General features: G+C 38.0%; 1 protein-coding gene across 3 annotated transcripts in view; it reads left to right on the top strand.

Moving 5' to 3' along the window:
• Positions 1-892: 892 nt before the first annotated feature.
• lyn (LYN proto-oncogene, Src family tyrosine kinase) overlaps positions 893-19,293 on the top strand; it is a 39,721-nt gene continuing 21,320 nt past the window's right edge. Inside the window, exons 1-9 of one of the 3 annotated variants that reach the window (XM_047368044.1) lie at positions 893-1,094; positions 10,984-11,061; positions 11,163-11,299; positions 11,598-11,640; positions 12,079-12,184; positions 13,263-13,361; positions 13,483-13,586; positions 13,672-13,821; positions 15,989-16,141. In XM_047368044.1, coding sequence (XP_047224000.1) covers positions 11,168-11,299; positions 11,598-11,640; positions 12,079-12,184; positions 13,263-13,361; positions 13,483-13,586; positions 13,672-13,821; positions 15,989-16,141 — 787 coding nt within the window. In that variant the 5' untranslated portion in view covers positions 893-1,094; positions 10,984-11,061; positions 11,163-11,167. Of the gene's footprint in view, positions 1,095-10,980; positions 11,062-11,162; positions 11,300-11,597; positions 11,641-12,078; positions 12,185-13,262; positions 13,362-13,482; positions 13,587-13,671; positions 13,822-15,988; positions 16,142-19,293 lie in introns of all 3 variants that reach the window. The other 2 variants (XM_047368045.1, XM_047368043.1) reach the window with 2 other exon arrangements.

The following is a 19,293-nucleotide window of genomic DNA, read 5'->3' as shown; positions in this document are numbered from 1 at the left end:
TGGAATGGTGTTTTCAGGTTCATGTGCAGTGCTAGTTTTCCTCCACACATAGCATTTTGGATGTAGGTTAAAAAGTTCAGTTATGGTCTCACCTATTCAGAGCAGCTTCTTCCACACATTTGCTGCGTCCTCTATATGGCTTGTTGCGAACTGCAAACTAGACTTCTTATGGGTTCCTATCCACAATGCCCTTCGTCTTGCTTCCATAAAGGCCAGATTGGTGGAGTGCATGCTCTAGATCTCTGCAACTCCTCCCTAGATACCATGAAGCTCTTTACTGCTTCTCTTATTTATGCTCTTCTTGCCCCGCCGGGTTAAAGCAAGCAGCCATGTATGAGCAGGTCTGCAGTGGTGCCTTTCTCTTTTCATTTTCAGATGATCAGTTGGACATTACTATGTCAGATGTTCAAAGATCAGGAAATTGTTCTGTGACCTAACTCTGCTTTAAACTTCTCGACATCTTTATCCCTCACCTGTCTACAGTGTTCCTTGTTCTTCATGATGCTGTTTGTTCACTAACGTTCCCAGAAAAACTGAATTTCTCCTGAGATTAAATCCGTACTGGACTCTAGTAATTAGGTGATTTCAGATGCCAAGTAGTTTTTGTTTGTACCGAGACGAAATGTGAAAAAGTTCAATGGGTGTGAATACTTTTGCAAGGCACTGATGAGAAATGTTTAGAAATTGTTTCTTTCAACATGCAATGTAAGGGTGAACAGAATCTGTCACTGCAGTTCCTATAATAAATTCTGTTTTCTAGCCTGAAAAATAGACAGTTATTCCTTTGTGCGTTTGCCTACAAATGTGTGTGTCAGTTGCTGATTATGCAAATAATCATTAGACAATTGTACCAGGAAGTTTGGGTAAGATAGAAAAATCCCCGAGCAGCTCCTCTAAGTTCCTCATTCTGCCGCAGCAGTCCACGACGGCCATATGACCCATTTGTCAAGCTTTGTAAGACTGTGTGCGTGTGTGTCGGTGTTTGTGTCAGCGCTTTGATGATTAGCACGGAGGACATTTCTGAGGACTAAAAAAAAAAGAAAAGAAACTTTGACATACTGGATTATTTGGTCTCTTTTATCGGGGATACAGAGGTATGTTCTGCTTCAGGTCATATGTGTCTGAAATCAGTTTGAAGAATTGAAATTTTTCCACTAAATAGTAGGATTTGTAAAAAAAAAAAAAAAAAATAAAAACGATAACTGACACGCTTAAATTATCAGCATGTTTCTCAGCGGTTTTTGAGTTAAAATGTCAGGTTTTATATAAGTTTACACAAGACTATTTCAAACTATTGCTAAAAGGTTTGGGGGGGGGGTTTCCGGCTGTTTACTGCCTGTCATGTTAAAAATACAGCAGAGGCACTGAACCAACAGCATACAATAAGACTACAAAAACCGCACCAAACCAGCTGCATGAAAAAAATCATTTTCTGCCTTTTTCTTTTGTGTACTCGCTGCAATCTTCTGTTTAATCTTTATGGCCCTCTTGTTTGAACATTTTTTTCTTCTTTCTCTTGTTTAAACATTGTGAATCAGTTCAGCTGAGCTGTGCAAACTTCCATGTGAATTTTTTAATGACATCAGTGATTGAAGCTTTAGCTTTAGGAACAAGGATCTTTTAGAGGAAGTAAAAAAAAAACTAATTAATTATAAACCTGTGCAAATTTTACTAGCAAACATTTGTGGGTTTAAAGGAAAGATCCTGAAATGTTGCACACACCTTCAAGGTGGACCTTTAATTCCTTGGTGCCATCGTCAGGTGAAAAATATACTGGATCCAGCGTTTTATTTCAGTTATCAATAACGTTAGAGTAGTCAATCACAAAAGCTGAATTCTTGAAGATTAATACGGTTGTTTTGAATATATTTGTACTTTTGGAGGTTTTTCAGTTTGGCTGCCTGTAGTGCTTTGAGTTCACTTCAACACCATCAGACATTTGATGAGAGAAAACAACCAAACGTGCTCAGATAAACCAAATAATCAAAGTTAGGTAATTTTTTTAAATGACCTTAATTACATTTTTAACAGCCCCCCAAAAAGCAGAACACTCAGAAATCATGAAAATGGAAAAGAGACAAGGAATTACAAACTAATATTTTCTAATGTTAAAAAGATTTGCTGCCCTTTTAGAACAGAGACAATGAGATTGAGAAATATCTTTTGTTCTCTGTTTGACACTATAAATCATATTTTATTAATCCCAAAGGGAAATTAAATGTTGTTATAGCTCATATTATTAAGGTTTCCTCAAAGAGCCGTTGTAGATGCTGATGGCTGTGGGCAGGAAGGATCTCCTGTAGCGCTCCGTCTTACAGCAGATCTGAAGAAGCCTCTGACTGAAGACACTCTGTTGTTGTAGGACAGTCTCATGAAGAGGATGCTCAGGGTTCTCCATAATGTTCTTCATTTTATGAAGAATCCGTCTTTCCACAATGATCTCCAGGGGTTCCAGAGGAGTCCTCAGAACAGAACCAGCCTTTTTTATCAGCTTGTTGAGCTTTTTTAAGTCCCTGGCTCTGATGCTGCTTCCCCAGCAGATGATGGCAGAAGAGATCACACTCTCCACAACAGACTTATAGAAGATATGCAGCATCTTGCTACAAACACAGAAGGACCTAAGCTTCTTTAAGAAGTACAGTCTGCTCTGTCCCTTCTTGTAGATGGCTTCACAGTTGCATCTCCACTCTAGTCTGTTGTCCAGGTGAACACTGAGGTATTTATACTCCTCCACCACCTCCACTTCTTCTCCCATGTTAGAAATAGTTTTTGACTTATTCCTGTTTCTCTTAAAATCTACAATCATCTCCTTTGTTTTAGTCACGTTCAAAATGAGATGATTGTTTCCACACCATGCCACAAAGCGGTCCACCACCTTCCTGTACTCAGCTTCTTGTCCATCTCTGATCCACCCCACGACTGCAGAATCATCCGAGTATTTCTGCAGATGTCAGGAGTCTGTCTTGTACTGGAAGTCTGAGGTGTACAGAGTGAAGAGGAATGGTGAGAGTACAGTACCACAATGTTACAGTGGTGTAATGTGGTCAAAAAGAAGACTGTAAAGCACCACTTTTTTGTTTTATACATACCTCCTCACTTCTGTCAGTCTACCCCAGGCAGCTGTAGCTACAATGTAGCTTACCACTGTCACTGTGTGAATGTGTGGATGAGTGGGTGGATAATTGATTGTAGTGTGAAGCTCTTTGGGGTCTCAAGGGACTTGATAAAGCAATATACAAGTGCAGACCATTTACCATTTAGATGGAACTTCCAATAATCCTGAATTGCCCCAGAGTCATTGTTATATTCCCATTTGCTTTGTTAGGCAAGCGGACATGAAAGCATTTTTATTGCAGAGTAAAAAATTCAAAACAAAACTTATAGAACAAGCTTTCATGAAATGACCTGCACTAACATAAGCACAAGGTGAACAAGTGCAGGTAATGATCTTAATTATACGTTATGATAACTAGACTAAATTTATATAGCGCTCCTCTAGTCGTAACAACTCAAAGTGCTTTACACTTGAGCCACATTTACCAAGCCCCACTCACTAATGTGAACATATTCATACACGTATATGCAGATCTGTAGGTAACTTGAGGTTAAGTGCCTTGCCCAGAGGGACATCAGTATGTGGCAGAAGGAAGCTGGAATCAAACCCACAACATTTGGAATGTAGGATGGCTATTCTTCCTATGGATCCACAGTTGCCTCATATAATAACCCACTATCTGCAGGTTCTGCCTGCTCTGTGGACGTAGCAGCTCCAGTCAAAATGTGTTAGCATTGCCAAGATTTGTATTTAATTACGTTGTATTTTTTTCCTTCACAAGCTAAAAAACACAGCAAAGTTTAGAATTTCAAATTTTAAATGAGACGTAAAATGATGCATGTTCCATTCTGGTTACCATGCTAGACAGTTCACACAGTTTTTAGCTTTGACACTCTCAACTTGACTCCTACCATTCAAATACCTCTCTTTGTCTTATCAGACCAGTAACCTTTCTCTAAAAGGTTTTTAACTTGGGGGCAGCTGCAAGTTTCAAGCAAGCTTGAGGGCATTGATTTTGAAGCAGGCACTTCTTTCTCAGTCGTCCTTCTATGTCCATGTTGAGGTAAAACCTGCTTTTAAACAGTGACTGGTTTTTTTGCTTTTTCCATTTGATGACAGGTTTAAGACTTGGTTGTTGCTGGGTTCTTCTTGAACATCCTGAGCATTTTCCTTCCATCTGAAGGTCACAGTTTAGGTCAAATTCCTTGACACAGAGACAGAATTGAAAAACATATACACAATGCTTAAAGGTTAATGCTAAGTAACCAACCAGCTTAACTAAACTGTACTGTTTTTGATAAGAAGAAAGTCCAAATATTCCATTCTTATGACAGGACCTTGCTGATGGCGGCAAAACGCATGTTGTTTCTATTGAACTTGCTAGGGGCATTTATTCAGATATTGCTCCAATCTAAATAAAGAACCTTATGAATAAATAATATGAAGGCCACAATTGATGTGACATTTATACCAATGAGAACTATATGTAAAACGTTTAGCACAGTTTCATTGATGATTCCTCTTGGCCTTTATATGTTTCCTCCTTTTTTTCCAACTCGCCTACTCAACTCTAAAGAGCATTCATTGGACTAAAGGGCCTGTTGAATGTCTGGATTTTGTTTACCTGGTGAAGGACAGAAATGTTTTTGTGCTCTCGTTATTTTTTTTGTGACTTCTGCTTTTGCAGCCTATCTATTTCTCCACCAAAAGTCCAATCAGTTAAGCTTTTTATTTAAGTTTTGCATCTTGTTGTCTATTATTCTACTCTGTTAATAATTCATTAAGACTACACAGATTTATGTCCTACAATTGCTGCCCTAATAGCACATCCCTTCACTGAAGGAGCTTTTCCTGGATTTAACATCTACTCCAAGCGCATGCTTATCTCATTTCCCTATAGCCAAGAGATATTTTCTGATGCAAAAGTTTCTTTCTACTTAAAATAACCTGCAGAAAAAAAGTGTCATTGCTGAAGCAATGTGCTACGAATGGACGTGGGTTCCCTTCTTCAAACTCTAATATGACAGAATGTGCACTTTCTGATTCATGACCCAATACAACAAATTACAAGTGCATGTTTGTCAGTTTTATAGTCCAAAGAGGGTGATTGTGAATGTTTCTGCCACACTGCAGGTCTATGCTGAAAGAGAACAGCCATATGTCAGAACAGGAAGCTTTTGTTTTGATGCTTGCGGTTTGCATTCGAGGTAGCATGTGTACTGGCTACCTGTGTGTCCACATTGATACATATAGACACCACCAAATGTCTCGGTTTTTCTGGCAGGTTGCGGCCTTAATGCTGGTAAACAGAAATAGTCCGATCAGAAGCCACATGGATGAAACTAGAACACAGAAAACTTTTAGTTTAAGTCTTTTAATCGTAACGCTCTGAAATTATTTCAGAGAATAAATAATTTTATTTATGTGTTCCAGTTCACCTTGTTTGACTCTGGTGGTTGAATTTTCACCACAAGGTTTCACAAAATGAAATGTTTTTAAGAAGCATACTGATAAAAAAAATGCCACATCTACTTTGAGTCTTTTTGGGTTAATGACATCACAAGAGGTACAAGAATCAAGCTAGTTACTTGGAAGTAATAAACATTGTGGTTGACCAGTGGCTTTTGACAAGATTGCCCCATAAATTCTAAAGCCTTTGAGTTTCAGAGAGTTTACCTTTAATAGATTGTACCTTTGTAAAGCTAACTGTACTGCTGCGGTACAGTTAGATTCAAGTAAACATTAATCACCTGATCTCGACTTTTTGCACTAAGGGCAATGATCTGAACAAAGCATACTGACTCAGAGCCTCATTTCTGCTTTCATTCAAAATAAACAGCTTGTGTTGGCATAATTAAAAGACCACTGCAACAATCAAGTAATGAGAGGCTTTATTGTTGTTAAGACATGCACAGCGGCTCTCAAAAGTGTTCACACCCATGTTAAAATGTCATTCTTTTTACATAAAAAATGAGACCATGATACATTTTTTCACTTTTAATGTGACATATATGCTGAACAATTTAGCTGTAAAACAAATGCAAATATTAGGGGAAAAAAATCTAAAAAATTAATAAGCTACAACAACTTGGTTGAATAAGTATGCACGCCCTTAAACTAAAAGTTTGTAGCTTATATTTAAAAACAGCACGCAGTCCTCTTTGGTAAGAGTCTGTCAATAAGTCACATCATGACTTAGTCATATTTGTTTTGTCTACCTAGCAAAAGTTCTTCATATCTCTCAGACTTCAAGGACATCTCTGGTCCATAGGCTTTTTCAGGTAAATTCTTAGCTCCGGTCACTGGTTAGGCCATTCTAAAACCTTTCTTCTGTCAAAGCCAGTATAATTTGAAAGAAAGTTTGGATTCACTGTTGATAAGTGAAACTACCTTTACCTTCAGATTTCTAGCAGAAGGTAGATCAAAGCAGACTCATTTTTGCAACTGCTCACAATCTAATTCACTTTTACAAAAATCTTAACTCCACCTGGAAAAAAGAAACCCCACAGCGTGATGCTGCCGCCACCATGTTTCATTGTGAGTATGGTTTTGCTCAGTGTTGTTTTTGGGCCAAACATGCAATCTTAATCAGGTTAGTTTCATCAGACCAGAACACATTTTCCCACAAGGTTTTGGAATATATGAGCCAGGCACGAACATTTTGTTTGGAATAAAAGACTTTCATATTTCACCCCAACTTTTTATTCCAGATATGTATGAAATACAGCAGAATGTTGCCACATGTGGAACAAAGTCAGTACTTGACAGTTTCTTCACTGCTGTTGCCCTGTCTTTTCATCAATTCTTAATAAATCAAATTTGTCATGTATTGTCTCTATTTCCCAATATTTTCTCCAATTAACAATAACTATTTTCAGTTTGGCATGGTGTATATATATTATTTTGTACTATACTCCTTACTGCTGCCTTTGTCCAATGAGATCCTTTGCAACCTTTCTGCAAACTATAGCTTTAGCCAAAGGATACAAATGAGCCAATGTCAAAAGTCTTGCTGGGACAAGCCAAACTGTACTTCAGGTCAATCAGATCTTTTATGATTGATGTCAGGTATTAACTCAAGAACACTACATGTTAAAACTGGATCAAACAGAGCATGAAACAAACTGTCTTCGACTACGCACACTTATACAAGCAGGCTATCGCGGCTTTTATTTTCTTTCATTTATTTGTACAACCCTGTTTTTACACCCCAAACTCCTGGCATTTAACTGAGTCGTGTTCGCTTTTGAGATCCATTGTAAATTTTTCTTCACATATCCCACAAGAAATAACATTTTTTTCCAGTCAATGAATTGCTCTTAATATTCTAACATTGATTTATTTATCACAACAGCCTGCTTTGTACCTGCTGCATAATATATACATGCAAAAAGTAAAAACCAATGTGCACATTTCACAAACTGTCAAATGATTTTACAGTGAAGCTTTGTACTGCATCCGAGGTTGACCTTCAGATCAGTGTTCCTGGTTCCCAGAATAACAACTGGTACAAATCTTTCCAGGGATATTCCTGCAGCTTTGCATGTTATAATTCAAATGTCCACAACTTTTGCTTCTGCATCACTGCCACATCACTGCATAAAAGTAACAAATAATTTGTGACACTTTATTAGTATCATTGACATTTTCTCAACCATTTATGTGTGCAAGATTTCATTTGTTATAGCACAGGAAGTGCAATAATGTCCAATATTAATGCTAATGAGATGACTGTGGGAGGTATACAGGTCCTTCTCAAAATATTAGCATATTGTGATAAAGTTCATTACTTTCCATAATGTCATGATGAAAATTTAACATTCATATATTTTAGATTCATTGCACACTAACTGAAATATTTCAGGTCTTTTATTGTCTTAATACGGATGATTTTGGCATACAGCTCATGAAAACCCAAAATTCCTATCTCACAAAATTAGCATATTTCATCCTACCAATAAAAGAAAAGTGTTTTTAATACAAAAAACGTCAACCTTCAAATAATCATGTACAGTTATGCACTCAATACTTGGTCGGGAATCCGTTTGCAGAAATGACTGCTTCAATGCGGCGTGGCATGGAGGCAATCAGCCTGTGGCACTGCTGAGGTCTTATGGAGGCCCAGGATGCTTCGATAGCGGCCTTTAGCTCATCCAGAGTGTTGGGTCTTGAGTCTCTCAACGTTCTCTTCACAATATCCCACAGATTCTCTATGGGGTTCAGGTCAGGAGAGTTGGCAGGCCAATTGAGCACAGTGATACCATGGTCAGTAAACCATTTACCAGTGGTTTTGGCACTGTGAGCAGGTGCCAGGTCGTGCTGAAAAATGAAATCTTCATCTTCATAAAGCTTTTCAGCAGATGGAAGCATGAAGTGCTCCAAAATCTCCTGATAGCTAGCTGCATTGACCCTGCCCTTGATAAAACACAGTGGACCAACACCAGCAGCTGACACGGCACCCCAGACCATCACTGACTGTGGGTACTTGACACTGGACTTCTGGCATTTTGGCATTTCCTTCTCCCCAGTCTTCCTCCAGACTCTGGCACCTTGATTTCCGAATGACATGCAGAATTTGCTTTCATCTGAAAAAAGTACTTTGGACCACTGAGCAACAGTCCAGTGCTGCTTCTCTGTAGCCCAGGTCAGGCGCTTCTGCCGCTGTTTCTGGTTCAAAAGTGGCTTGACCTGGGGAATGCGGCACCTGTAGCCCATTTCCTGCACACGCCTGTCCACGGTGGCTCTGGAAATTTCTACTCCAGACTCAGTCCACTGCTTCCGCAAGTCCCCCAAGGTCTGGAATCGGCCCTTCTCCACAATATTCCTCAGGGTCCGGTCACCTCTTCTCGTTGTGCAGCGTTTTCTGCCACACTTTTTCCTTCCCACAGACTTCCCACTGAGGTGCCTTGATACAGCACTCTGGGAACAGCCTATTCGTTCAGAAATTTCTTTCTGTGTCTTACCCTCTTGCTTGAGGGTGTCAATAGTGGCCTTCTGGACAGCAGTCAGGTCGGCAGTCTTACCCATGATTGGGGTTTTGAGTGATGAACCAGGCTGGGAGTTTTAAAGGCCTCAGGAATCTTTTGCAGGTGTTTAGAGTTAACTCGTTGATTCAGATGATTAAGTTCATAGCTCGTTTAGAGACCCTTTAAATGATATGCTAATTTTGTGAGATACGAATTTTGGGTTTTCATGAGCTGTATGCCAAAATCATCCATATTAAGACAATAAAAGACCTGAAATATTTCAGTTAGTGTGCAATGAATCTAAAATATATGAATGTTAAATTTTCATCATTACATTATGGAAAATAATGAACTTTATCACAATATGCTAATATTTTGAGAAGGACCTGTAATACAATTTCAGAGTAGATTGTCAGATGTTTTTTTTTTAATAGTCCACCAAAGTCTTAGTACATATCTCTAAAATAATGCTGTGTTTGGTTATTTGGTTTGCCAGGGCACCTCATTTAACTAATTTTGTAGATTAATAAAGCGCTGTGTAACATTGAAAAATTTTCCTCTGGGTCTGTTTTTTTATGCATGTACCCTTTCATTTTTTATTTTTTTTTTTATTTTAGATTTGTCTAATTCAGGGGTCCCAATCCAAAGAAGCATTGTTTGCCTTCAGTCCAGCTAAGTAAAACTTTAGAGCCACAAACATGACCTTTTTGAAAAAGACAGCTTATAATTTTTTATGAATATCAACTAAAGAAAATTTGATGTCATTTTTAAAGAACCACCATTTTATTCCTATTTTTAGGTTTTAAAATAAAGGAAAAAATTAAACTTTTCCAAAAACAGTATGGATACATTTTCTTCTATGGGATGTTGATACTTGTGGAAAGTGATGTAAAAGTTTCTAACCTAATATCTGAAAAATATTAATGGCAATTTTAGTGACATTCTGTTTTTGAACTTTAATGCAATTTTTCTATAAAAAACTGAAAAACTTCTAAAACCTGCATTTGCAATTGTATCTATATTGAAAACACAAGTTTGGTTCTTTATCATTTTAGCCAAAGTCATTAAGAGCCATTGTGAAAGGTCCAAAGAGCCATTTGTGGTTCTGTAGCCAAAGGTTGTAGACACCCTGACTAATCAAATTAACAAACATACAGCATGTGTTTACTGCATGATTAAAAGAAAAGACCGACTGTGTCTCTGTAAAATAAACATAATCTTTTTGACTGTTTGGCGTTTGTGTTTATTAGGTCAGTTAAACAAGGTGGATGATCATGTTTTAGAAAGCAGATTTCTTAAACAGTCACCAAAAAGCTATTTGATATTTAATATAATAATGCGCTATTGCAGACATGTTGTAAATATCTCTGTTTGCACTCAGTGTATTAAGACAAGAGGACAGACAATGTAATTTGTTCTCCCTCCTCTCATGCTTAACTGGAGTATTCGGTCTAATCTTAATCACATGGGCAATTTTATTAGGAATGTCAGTCTGTGATTTGTACAGCATATAAAGCTGGACACAAGTGGAGGTTATAAAAGTATTTATTGCCCTTATGGTTGTGTATTACAGGGAAGTAAAAAAATAAAACGCATCAATCTCAGTGATAATGATAAGTAGAAATAAAATACGTAACTATAGAACTACTAAGCAACTTTTAGGCGCAATATAAGCGCTATAAATGTACATACAGGTTGGGTCGTGCAAATGTCACAAATATGCTATCAGCTTTTCTGGAACATGTTGCACGCATCAAATTCAGAATTAGTGAATATTTGCAAACAAACAAAGTTTATCAGTTTGAACATTAAATATTTTGTCTTTATAGTGTATTCAGTTGCATGTAGATTTAACAGGATTTCTGCTTTTATTTATGTTTTACACAATGTCCCAACTTGATTGGAATGGGGTTTGTATGTTTTGCTTTCATTTAATCCGGTATTTCTAACTCCCAAAAGCAGCAAAGGACAGGTGGATTCGGCTCCGGAAGGCCGCAGCATACATAAGGCATCACCCCAGGCCAGCCATACTGCCCTGGGGTGAGGTCGCACAGAAGGCATTGGTGAAGCACAGAAGCACAGCCACCAGCTGTTATGCAACAGTCTAGCCCACTTTTCCCTTTTCTCACTTCCCTCTGCAGGCAGGATGGGCTGTCTGAAGTCCACGCTGAACGGAGGTTTGACGAGTGGTATGGAGCAGAAAATCGGAGGGCAGGCTGCACAATCTGAGTCAACACATTATGTCAGGGACCCCACCCACAATACAAGAGACAACAAAGTAAGCAGAAAGGAAGCTGAGCCATGTAAAAATCCTGATTCCTTATACTAATTTGAGCCCAAAGGACAGAATCCAATCAAGCAATGGACTCTAATGTGCCATAACCATGGCTAAAACAGTTGAAATATTGTATATATTAAGCATAAAAGTTTGGTAACAATAAAGAACATTTTTCCACTGTTTGGCAATAGGGTGACTAATATATTTTCTAACTAGTCACAACTTCTCCTTCTCAAATGATGATGTCTAACATGTCTAACAAATGATGATGTATAACATGTTTTGATTTTGTTCACAGACTAACTCCCTGTTACCAGGTCAAATGTTCCAGCAGATGGAAGGTATTTTACTTTCTGGTGAAAGCATTGCATTATACCTGGAGCCAAGTAAACTGAAGTCTAAACATGCATACTAGGGCTTTTATATGTCTTTCCCTGTTTAACTTTTCTAATTTAGTTCTACAAGATAAAACTTGAGACAAAGTTTTGGGAAAGTTCCTTAAAGCAAATCTGAAGTGACAATATACAGCTCATTGAAGCTACACTGACAATTGAGGGTATAAATAATATAAATAAATAAAATGTTTTTGTTCAAATGCTAATAAAAACAGATAACTTAAACATTTTATAGTTAACAAGCAGGGATATCCTCTGTAGTTTCCACTTTTTGGTTTATCATCATGCACTCTGTACTATAATGGGACTTATTTGTTATTGGTTAAAAACATTTATTTTATCATGTGGTGTTTAACAAGTTAACATTTGTGTTTTCCGTCTTAGAGAAACAAGGGACTGTTAAATTGGTGATTGGCCTGTATCCTTATGAAGCTATTCATCATCATGACCTAGGATTCAAGAAAGGAGAAAAGATGAAAATCCTTGAAGAGTAAGTGGGCTCATTGTTAATGTGGACTAAATCAGCTAAAGAAAATGTTACTTATTATTTAAACATTCTGTCAGGAAGAATGAAAATCAGACACAAACAAGCCTGGCCAACCTAGCAGACCTGAAACTGTTTATGTCAAGTTTTCAGTTTTGGTTCTTTGTTGGTTTCTCTGCACTTCCCTGTCTGTGTTCTTCAAGTTACAGTTCATATCGGATTAGGCTCATGATTTATTCTTGTGTTTAGACTACTTTCTTGGATTCCTGTGTTATTTGAGTTTGTATTTCTTGATAGATCTGGTTCCTCCCTGTTAATGTTCTCTAGTTCATTCCATTGTTTACTTATTTTTGCCCTGTTAGATTCCCTGATTCTGAACGTCCCTCCATTAGTCACCTTGCATTCCTGGTCACCAGCTGCCGCACATTCCTCCTGATTAGTTTCCCATGTTTTTGGTCCATTTTCCTACCTTCCTCAGTATAAATACCCCCTGGTTCTCCTTGTTCTCCGTCGGATCCACTGCTGACATCCCTGTTTCCGTGTCTTTGTGTTCTTGCCTGTTATCCTGCCTGTGTTCCCTACTGTAAGTGTTAGTTCAGTTCTTATTAAACTTTTCAACTCACCATGCGGATAGTGTCCTCCTGTTTGTGCTTTGGCACTGCCTCGCCACCTTGCACCATGACATGGCCATGTTGTCCAATTGCTTCCCACACAACCAAACTAATTTTGAACAATTAAAAGAGTTTCTTTTGAGAGAATTTCTGTTGAATGTAGAAGTACAGAGTTCAGGTTTAGTTAGTCTAATTTAGTTTACAAAATGCAGGACAAAACTCTTTAAAGACATGGAGAAGTGGCCCCATATGTTGGAGCCAAGATCCTGGGTTTGAATCCCAGCCTGGGGTCTTACTGCATGGAGTTTGCATGTTCATCCCGTGCATCCATGGGTTCCCCCAGGTACTCTGGTTCCTCCTATAGTCCAAAAACATTACTATTAGGTCAGTGAGTTACACTGAATTGCCACTGAATCAGTGAAAATCTGCCACATAAGCATAAATCTGAAAATGTATTTTCATATTTTTTACAGACATGGTGATTGGTGGAAAGCAAAGTCTGTAACAACCAACAAAGAAGGCTTCATCCCATCCAATTATGTCGCCCAAATTAATACCATGGAAACAGAGGAGTGAGTATAATCTTGTGGGGGTTACAATGATGTCAGTTTCAGCTTACCTTAAGAAACAGTATTGTGTCTTCTTAGTTAAGGCCGTGCATCACACTGTAAAAGCATTCCTAAATTATTTCAGGTGGTTTTTCAAAGACATTTCAAGGAAGGATGCAGAGAGGCAGCTGTTGGCACCGGCAAACAAACCAGGTTCTTATCTTATCAGGGAAAGCGAAACATCGAAAGGTACAACAATTACAACACATAAAATCCCCTCACATTCAGCATGAGTACTTGAGATGGGATTCAGCTTGAACTCTTTTTCCCACAGGGAATTTCTCGTTGTCCATCAGAGATGTTGATGCCCAGGGAATGGATTCAGTAAAACATTATAAAATTAGAAAGTTGGACAATGGAGGCTTCTATGTCTCTCCCAAAATTTCCTTCCCCAACATCACCAGCATGATCAAACATTACCACAGTGAGTATGGATTGGGAATTTAAGAGAAAACACTTGAAATTAGCTGAGAGTAAGGTAATGGCTATTGACTCAGTCTTGAGTAAATTGCTAGCAGCAGATTAGGCAGAAGGAGAAAATGTTTTTTTTAGAGTGATGATCAGCAGGAAGCATACAGTCGTAAACATTTAAAATATTGCAGTACTATAATTCCTGTAAATTTTCAAAGCTTGATGGCAGTAACTTTCTGTGTAAATATTTGTACTCATTTACTTGTAATTAAAAAACAAAATGTTATCTTATCATATCTGGCTAAGACTGCAAATAAATTGTTGTGCTATTTTAGTTACACCTAAATTTATAATGGGAAGTAAATGTATAGGCTACATTCAAAAACCAAAGTTTTTGTTAATTATTATACAGGGGTTGGACAATGAAACTGAAACACCTGTCATTTTAGTGTGGGAGGTTTCATGGCTAAATTGGACCAGCCTGGTAGCCAGTCTTCATTGATTGCACATTGCACCAGTAAGAGCAGAGTGTGAAGGTTCAATTAGCAGTGTAAGAGCACAGTTTTGCTCAAAATATTGAAATGCACACAACATTATGGGTGACATACCAGAGTTCAAATGAGGATAAATTGTTGGTGCACGTCTTGCTGGTGCATCTGTGACCAAGACAGCAAGTCTTTGTGATGTATCAAGAGCCACGGTATCCAGGGTAATGTCAGCATACCACCAAGAAGGACGAACCACATCCAACAGGATTAACTGTGGACGCAAGAGGAAGCTGTCTGAAAGGGATGTTCGGGTGCTAACCCGGATTGTATCCAAAAAACATAAAACCACGGCTGCCTAAATCACGGCAGAATTAAATGTGCACCTCAACTCTCCTGTTTCCACCAGAACTGTCCGTCGGGAGCTCCACAAGGTCAATATACACGGCCGGGCTGCTATAGCCAAACCTTTGGTCACTCATGCCAATGCCAAACGTTGGTTTCAATGGTGCAAGGAGCGCAAATCTTGGGTTGTGGACAATGTGAAACATGTATTGTTCTCTGATGAGTCCACCTTTACTGTGTTCCCCACATCCGGGAGAGTTACGGTGTGGAGAAGCCCCAAAGAAGAGTACCACCCAGACTGTTGCAAGCCCAGAGTTATGGTTTGGATCAGTGATGGTTTGGGCTGCCATATCATGGCATTCCCTTGGCCCAATACTTGTGCTAGATGGGCGCGTCACTGCCAAGGACTACCGAACCATTCTTGAGGACCATGTGCATCCAATGGTTCAAACATTGTATCCTGAAGGCGGTGCCGTGTATCAGGATGACAATGCACCAATACACACAGCAAGACTGGTGAAAGATTGGTTTGATGAACATGAAAGTGATGTTGAACATCTCCCATGGCCTGCACAGTCACCAGATCTAAATATTATTGAGCCACTTTGGGGTGTTTTGGAGGAGCGAGTCAGGAAACATTTTCCTCCACCAGTATCACGTAGTGACCTGGCCACTATCCTGCAAGAAGAATGGCTTAAAATCCCTCTGACCACTGTGCAGGACTTGTATATGTCATTCCCAAGACGAATTTACGCTGTATTGGCCGCAAAAGGAGGCCCTACACCATACTAATAAATTATTGTGGTCTAAAACCAGGTGTTTCAGTTTCATTGTCCAACCCCTGTATGTTTAGAGACAGTACAATAAAAATGTATTTTCCCCCTTTCAGATTTTCTCTGATTAAGCTTTTTTGTACACCTAAACGTTTCAGATCCTTAAACCAAGATAAGCTGAGTTACCAAAATGCCAAACAATTATTTTATTTATTAAGGAAAAAAAGCTATGCAAACCAACCTGGCCCTATACAAGAACTTATTTGATTCCCTTGTTAAATTAGGAATTAACTCTCATTAACCACTGGTTTTTGGTTAATGATGCATGAAAGTCTTTATTTCCCTAGAAACAAAATACCATGACAAGATTCCTAAACAACCAGTTTTGCTAATCCAAAGTGTTTTCCCTTTTTATGTTTTGCAAGGCTAATGGGTTTTTAGTTCCGGTCAGTAGGACTTCATGACGAGAAATGGGTATTAAGTTTAAATGAAGCTTAGATTTAAACTTGCATAGTCCTAATTGTCACTGGAAAATACGAAACAGTAAAATGAAAGATTGTTCCTTTGTGCCTTGCAGACAAGGCAGATGGCCTCTGTCGTAAACTGGAAAATCCATGTGTAAAACCCAAAGCCCAGAGGCCGTGGGACAAGGATGCCTGGGAGATTTCCAAAGATTCAATAAAGATGGTGAAGAAACTGGGAGCGGGACAGTTTGGAGAAGTCTGGATGGGTAAGTAAGGAGCAAAACTTGAACTTAATCAGACCTATCTGACTTGGAAATTTTTTCCTCTGGAATAGAATTTCACCCAGGCCATTTTTTCTGTGCAAATGTGGTCCTGACTTTGAAACAGTTAAGGTAAATCGTTGCTATTATATTAAAACATCATATATTATCTGGGTGTGCTTGTTTTTCCAAAAGCAGTATTTCAGCACCAAAGGGCAAAGTGATCTGAGCAACTCAAAGCGACTTTATGTATCACCTGTAGACATGTTTCAATAGAAACAGCAGGAAAGGAGATTTTCATTATGCTGATTTCACTCTTTTACATTGCAAAAATGTTTTTTTATTTGGTGGCACAGGTTAAAACAAGCCAGGTCAAAAGAAGCATAGACAGACTATGACTCTCAGAGGTAACTGAGTTGCTTGACAACTACTTGGATGAGATACAACAGATCAACATTATTTAGATATTGATGACACTCCTCAGGTAAATAATAACAATTACAGCATTTGCATTTAAATTATGACCCTGAAAGAAATAGCAGACAATTAAACTTACCTGGTCTCTGAAGAAGGTTCCAACAGGTTACACACCAAAATGGTAGTGTTGAAAACAATACCTTTAACCCTGGAGAGAGTACTGTAGGTGCAACCAGGAGGATTGCTAAATGTTCTTCTATGACAAGATGTTTATCAGTTGACCACAACATCAGCACCCATACCAGTTATTGTGTGCATCATCCTTGTACAGAAAAAAAAACCAGTTGACTCTCAGAAACTGATTGTTCGAAAGGAGGGGTCTCAAACTCTACTCCTGGAAGGCCGGTGTCCTGCAACCTTTAGATGTGTCCCTGGTTCAACATGCCTGAATTAAATTGTTGAATCACCTCATCAGCTGGCAACCAGGTTAGAGCTCTGCCAATGTCATTATTATTTGGTCTAGGTGCCCTGAAGCAGAGACACATCTAAATGTTACAGGATACCAGCCCTTGAGGACTGGAGTTTGAGGCCCCTGTTCGAGAGTATGCAGTTCCCTGACTAGGTTTGTATTAGTAAGCTGAGAGGAAGGGTCAAGGGTCAAGATCTTAGTCTTTTTGCTGTGTTTATTAATTGCTGGGCTGTTTTTGCAATGTTGCTGATCAGCTTTCTATGATCTGCACACCAGTAAGACAAGTAGTGGTTTAGATTCTGTTGCTGATTAGCTTTTTCATCCCTTAGAGAACTTCCTATTGTGAAGTCTTGTGTATAAAAAGGGCACGAGAGCTGTGCTAATGGTTTATTTTTTGGTTAATCTCTAGGATGTTAAATGATTTCATGACCCTGTGCCTAAAAACAGTTCTGCTTTGCTTCTGAGAATCATTTCACTGAAACTCTACAAAAACAACAAAAAACACACAAAGCTTCAACGAGTCCAAAACCTCTGACATTACAGTCAAAGACATCAAAGTTAAAGACAAAAACACATGTATTTTACAACTTCACAAGCAAGTATTCTCTGGGTGTCAATACATAGCCAACCTAAATGTCTTGTGAAATACTTTTTTGACAAAGCATCTTTAAATGTTACCTAACAGAATCTGGACTTTTAGGACATAGGAAGAAAGTTGTTATATTATTTTGTTTTCCTCTACCTTAACATAAATATAAAATATCAGAAGAGATCAGGGAAGTTTTATTCTCCTGTAATGTCTTCCTCCTCATGTTACCTGTTGAAGTGCTTTGCTAAAGTACTCATACACCTTGACCCTTTCCACATTTTGTCACATTACAACCACTACTTTCAATGTGTTAGGACTCTACGCAATAGATCCACACAAAATCGCACAAAAGTGAGAAATAAAAGGAAACAGGGTGTCCTTGTTTTCAATACAAATAATAAGCTGAAAAATTTGGTGTGCGTTTGTATTCAACCCGCTTTTCTCAAATACCCCTGATCAGGGATGCTGAACTACTTTCTGTTGATCTATCACACCAAACATTGAAGTTCAAGTGGTATAATTACTTTTGCAAGACCCTAGTTGCTCATTACTGTTTGATTGTTTTGTCTGAGAATCTATAGAAATGGGTCTATCCCTGCATCTGTGCTTAGGAGTTCATATTCAAGAATAGATTAATGTTATCATAGACCAAATAAACCCAAAGATTTATTTGCATTGACATTTTCATTGAGAGAGGCTCATGAAATAGTCCAATACAATGTTTAGAAAAACAAAAACTGGAAGTACAGTTAAAACTTTTCCTTTGTAATAATTGTGCAACAACAACTGTTTGGATTTGTGGGGGGAAAAAAAAAAAAATAATAATAAGTTAAGGACAATATGTGACATTTGTAAAAAGGTGTATTTTTTTACTTTGTGTTTTCTGTGTTTTCTTTGTGGGTTCTAAGAAAATTATAACTGTGAGATTTATTTCAATGTAAGATGCAGGATGTTTACATTTTAAAACATAAAAAATGAAAATAAAAATCCAAATAATGAAAAAATCTTTGGAACGACAAACAATCTTGATATTTCAATGTGCAATAAGCTTCCTAAAATAAAATTAGGAGATTTCTGAAACTCACAAGATTCTTATGTTTTCCTAACAAGAGTTCATTTAGGTAACAAATACATAACAATAAATGGCTAGGTGCTGACCTCTGGGCATAGAGGTGATTGGAACAAATGAATACTATAATTTGGATGGGTAAGTGAATACTCTTGACAGTGTAGTGCCTTTAGATTACCTTATGAACACTGCATAAAGAGTTTCATCCAACAGGTTGTCATGACCAAGCAGCTGCATCTAATACTTAAATCACCAAGTAAAAGGCAAAGTGTCAGATGCATTGGTGCAAATTAATAGAATCATGATTAACAGAAATAAAGGATTAAAAATATCAATTTTTGTGTTGCCCTATATAATGACTTACTGAAATATATGAACTTTTCATCTTCTTCTATACCGCTTATTCCGTAGTGGGTCACGGAAGAGCTGGTGCCTATCTCCTGCTGTCTACTGAATTGAACTTTTCAATAATATTCAAATTTATTGAATATGGCTATAGATCAAAGCTGTAGGATGTATAGCCATAGTCAATAATATTCGAATTTATTGAATATGGCTATATATCTTACAGCTCTGATCTGTAGACTTGAGACAAATTTAACATTTTGTATGCA

This window comes from Girardinichthys multiradiatus, chromosome 6 (genome assembly GCF_021462225.1).
Source record: "Girardinichthys multiradiatus isolate DD_20200921_A chromosome 6, DD_fGirMul_XY1, whole genome shotgun sequence".
Classification (NCBI taxonomy): domain Eukaryota; kingdom Metazoa; phylum Chordata; class Actinopteri; order Cyprinodontiformes; family Goodeidae; genus Girardinichthys; species Girardinichthys multiradiatus.
Note: the sequence above shows the minus strand (reverse complement) of the source record. Positions and strands in the feature narration are given on the sequence as shown.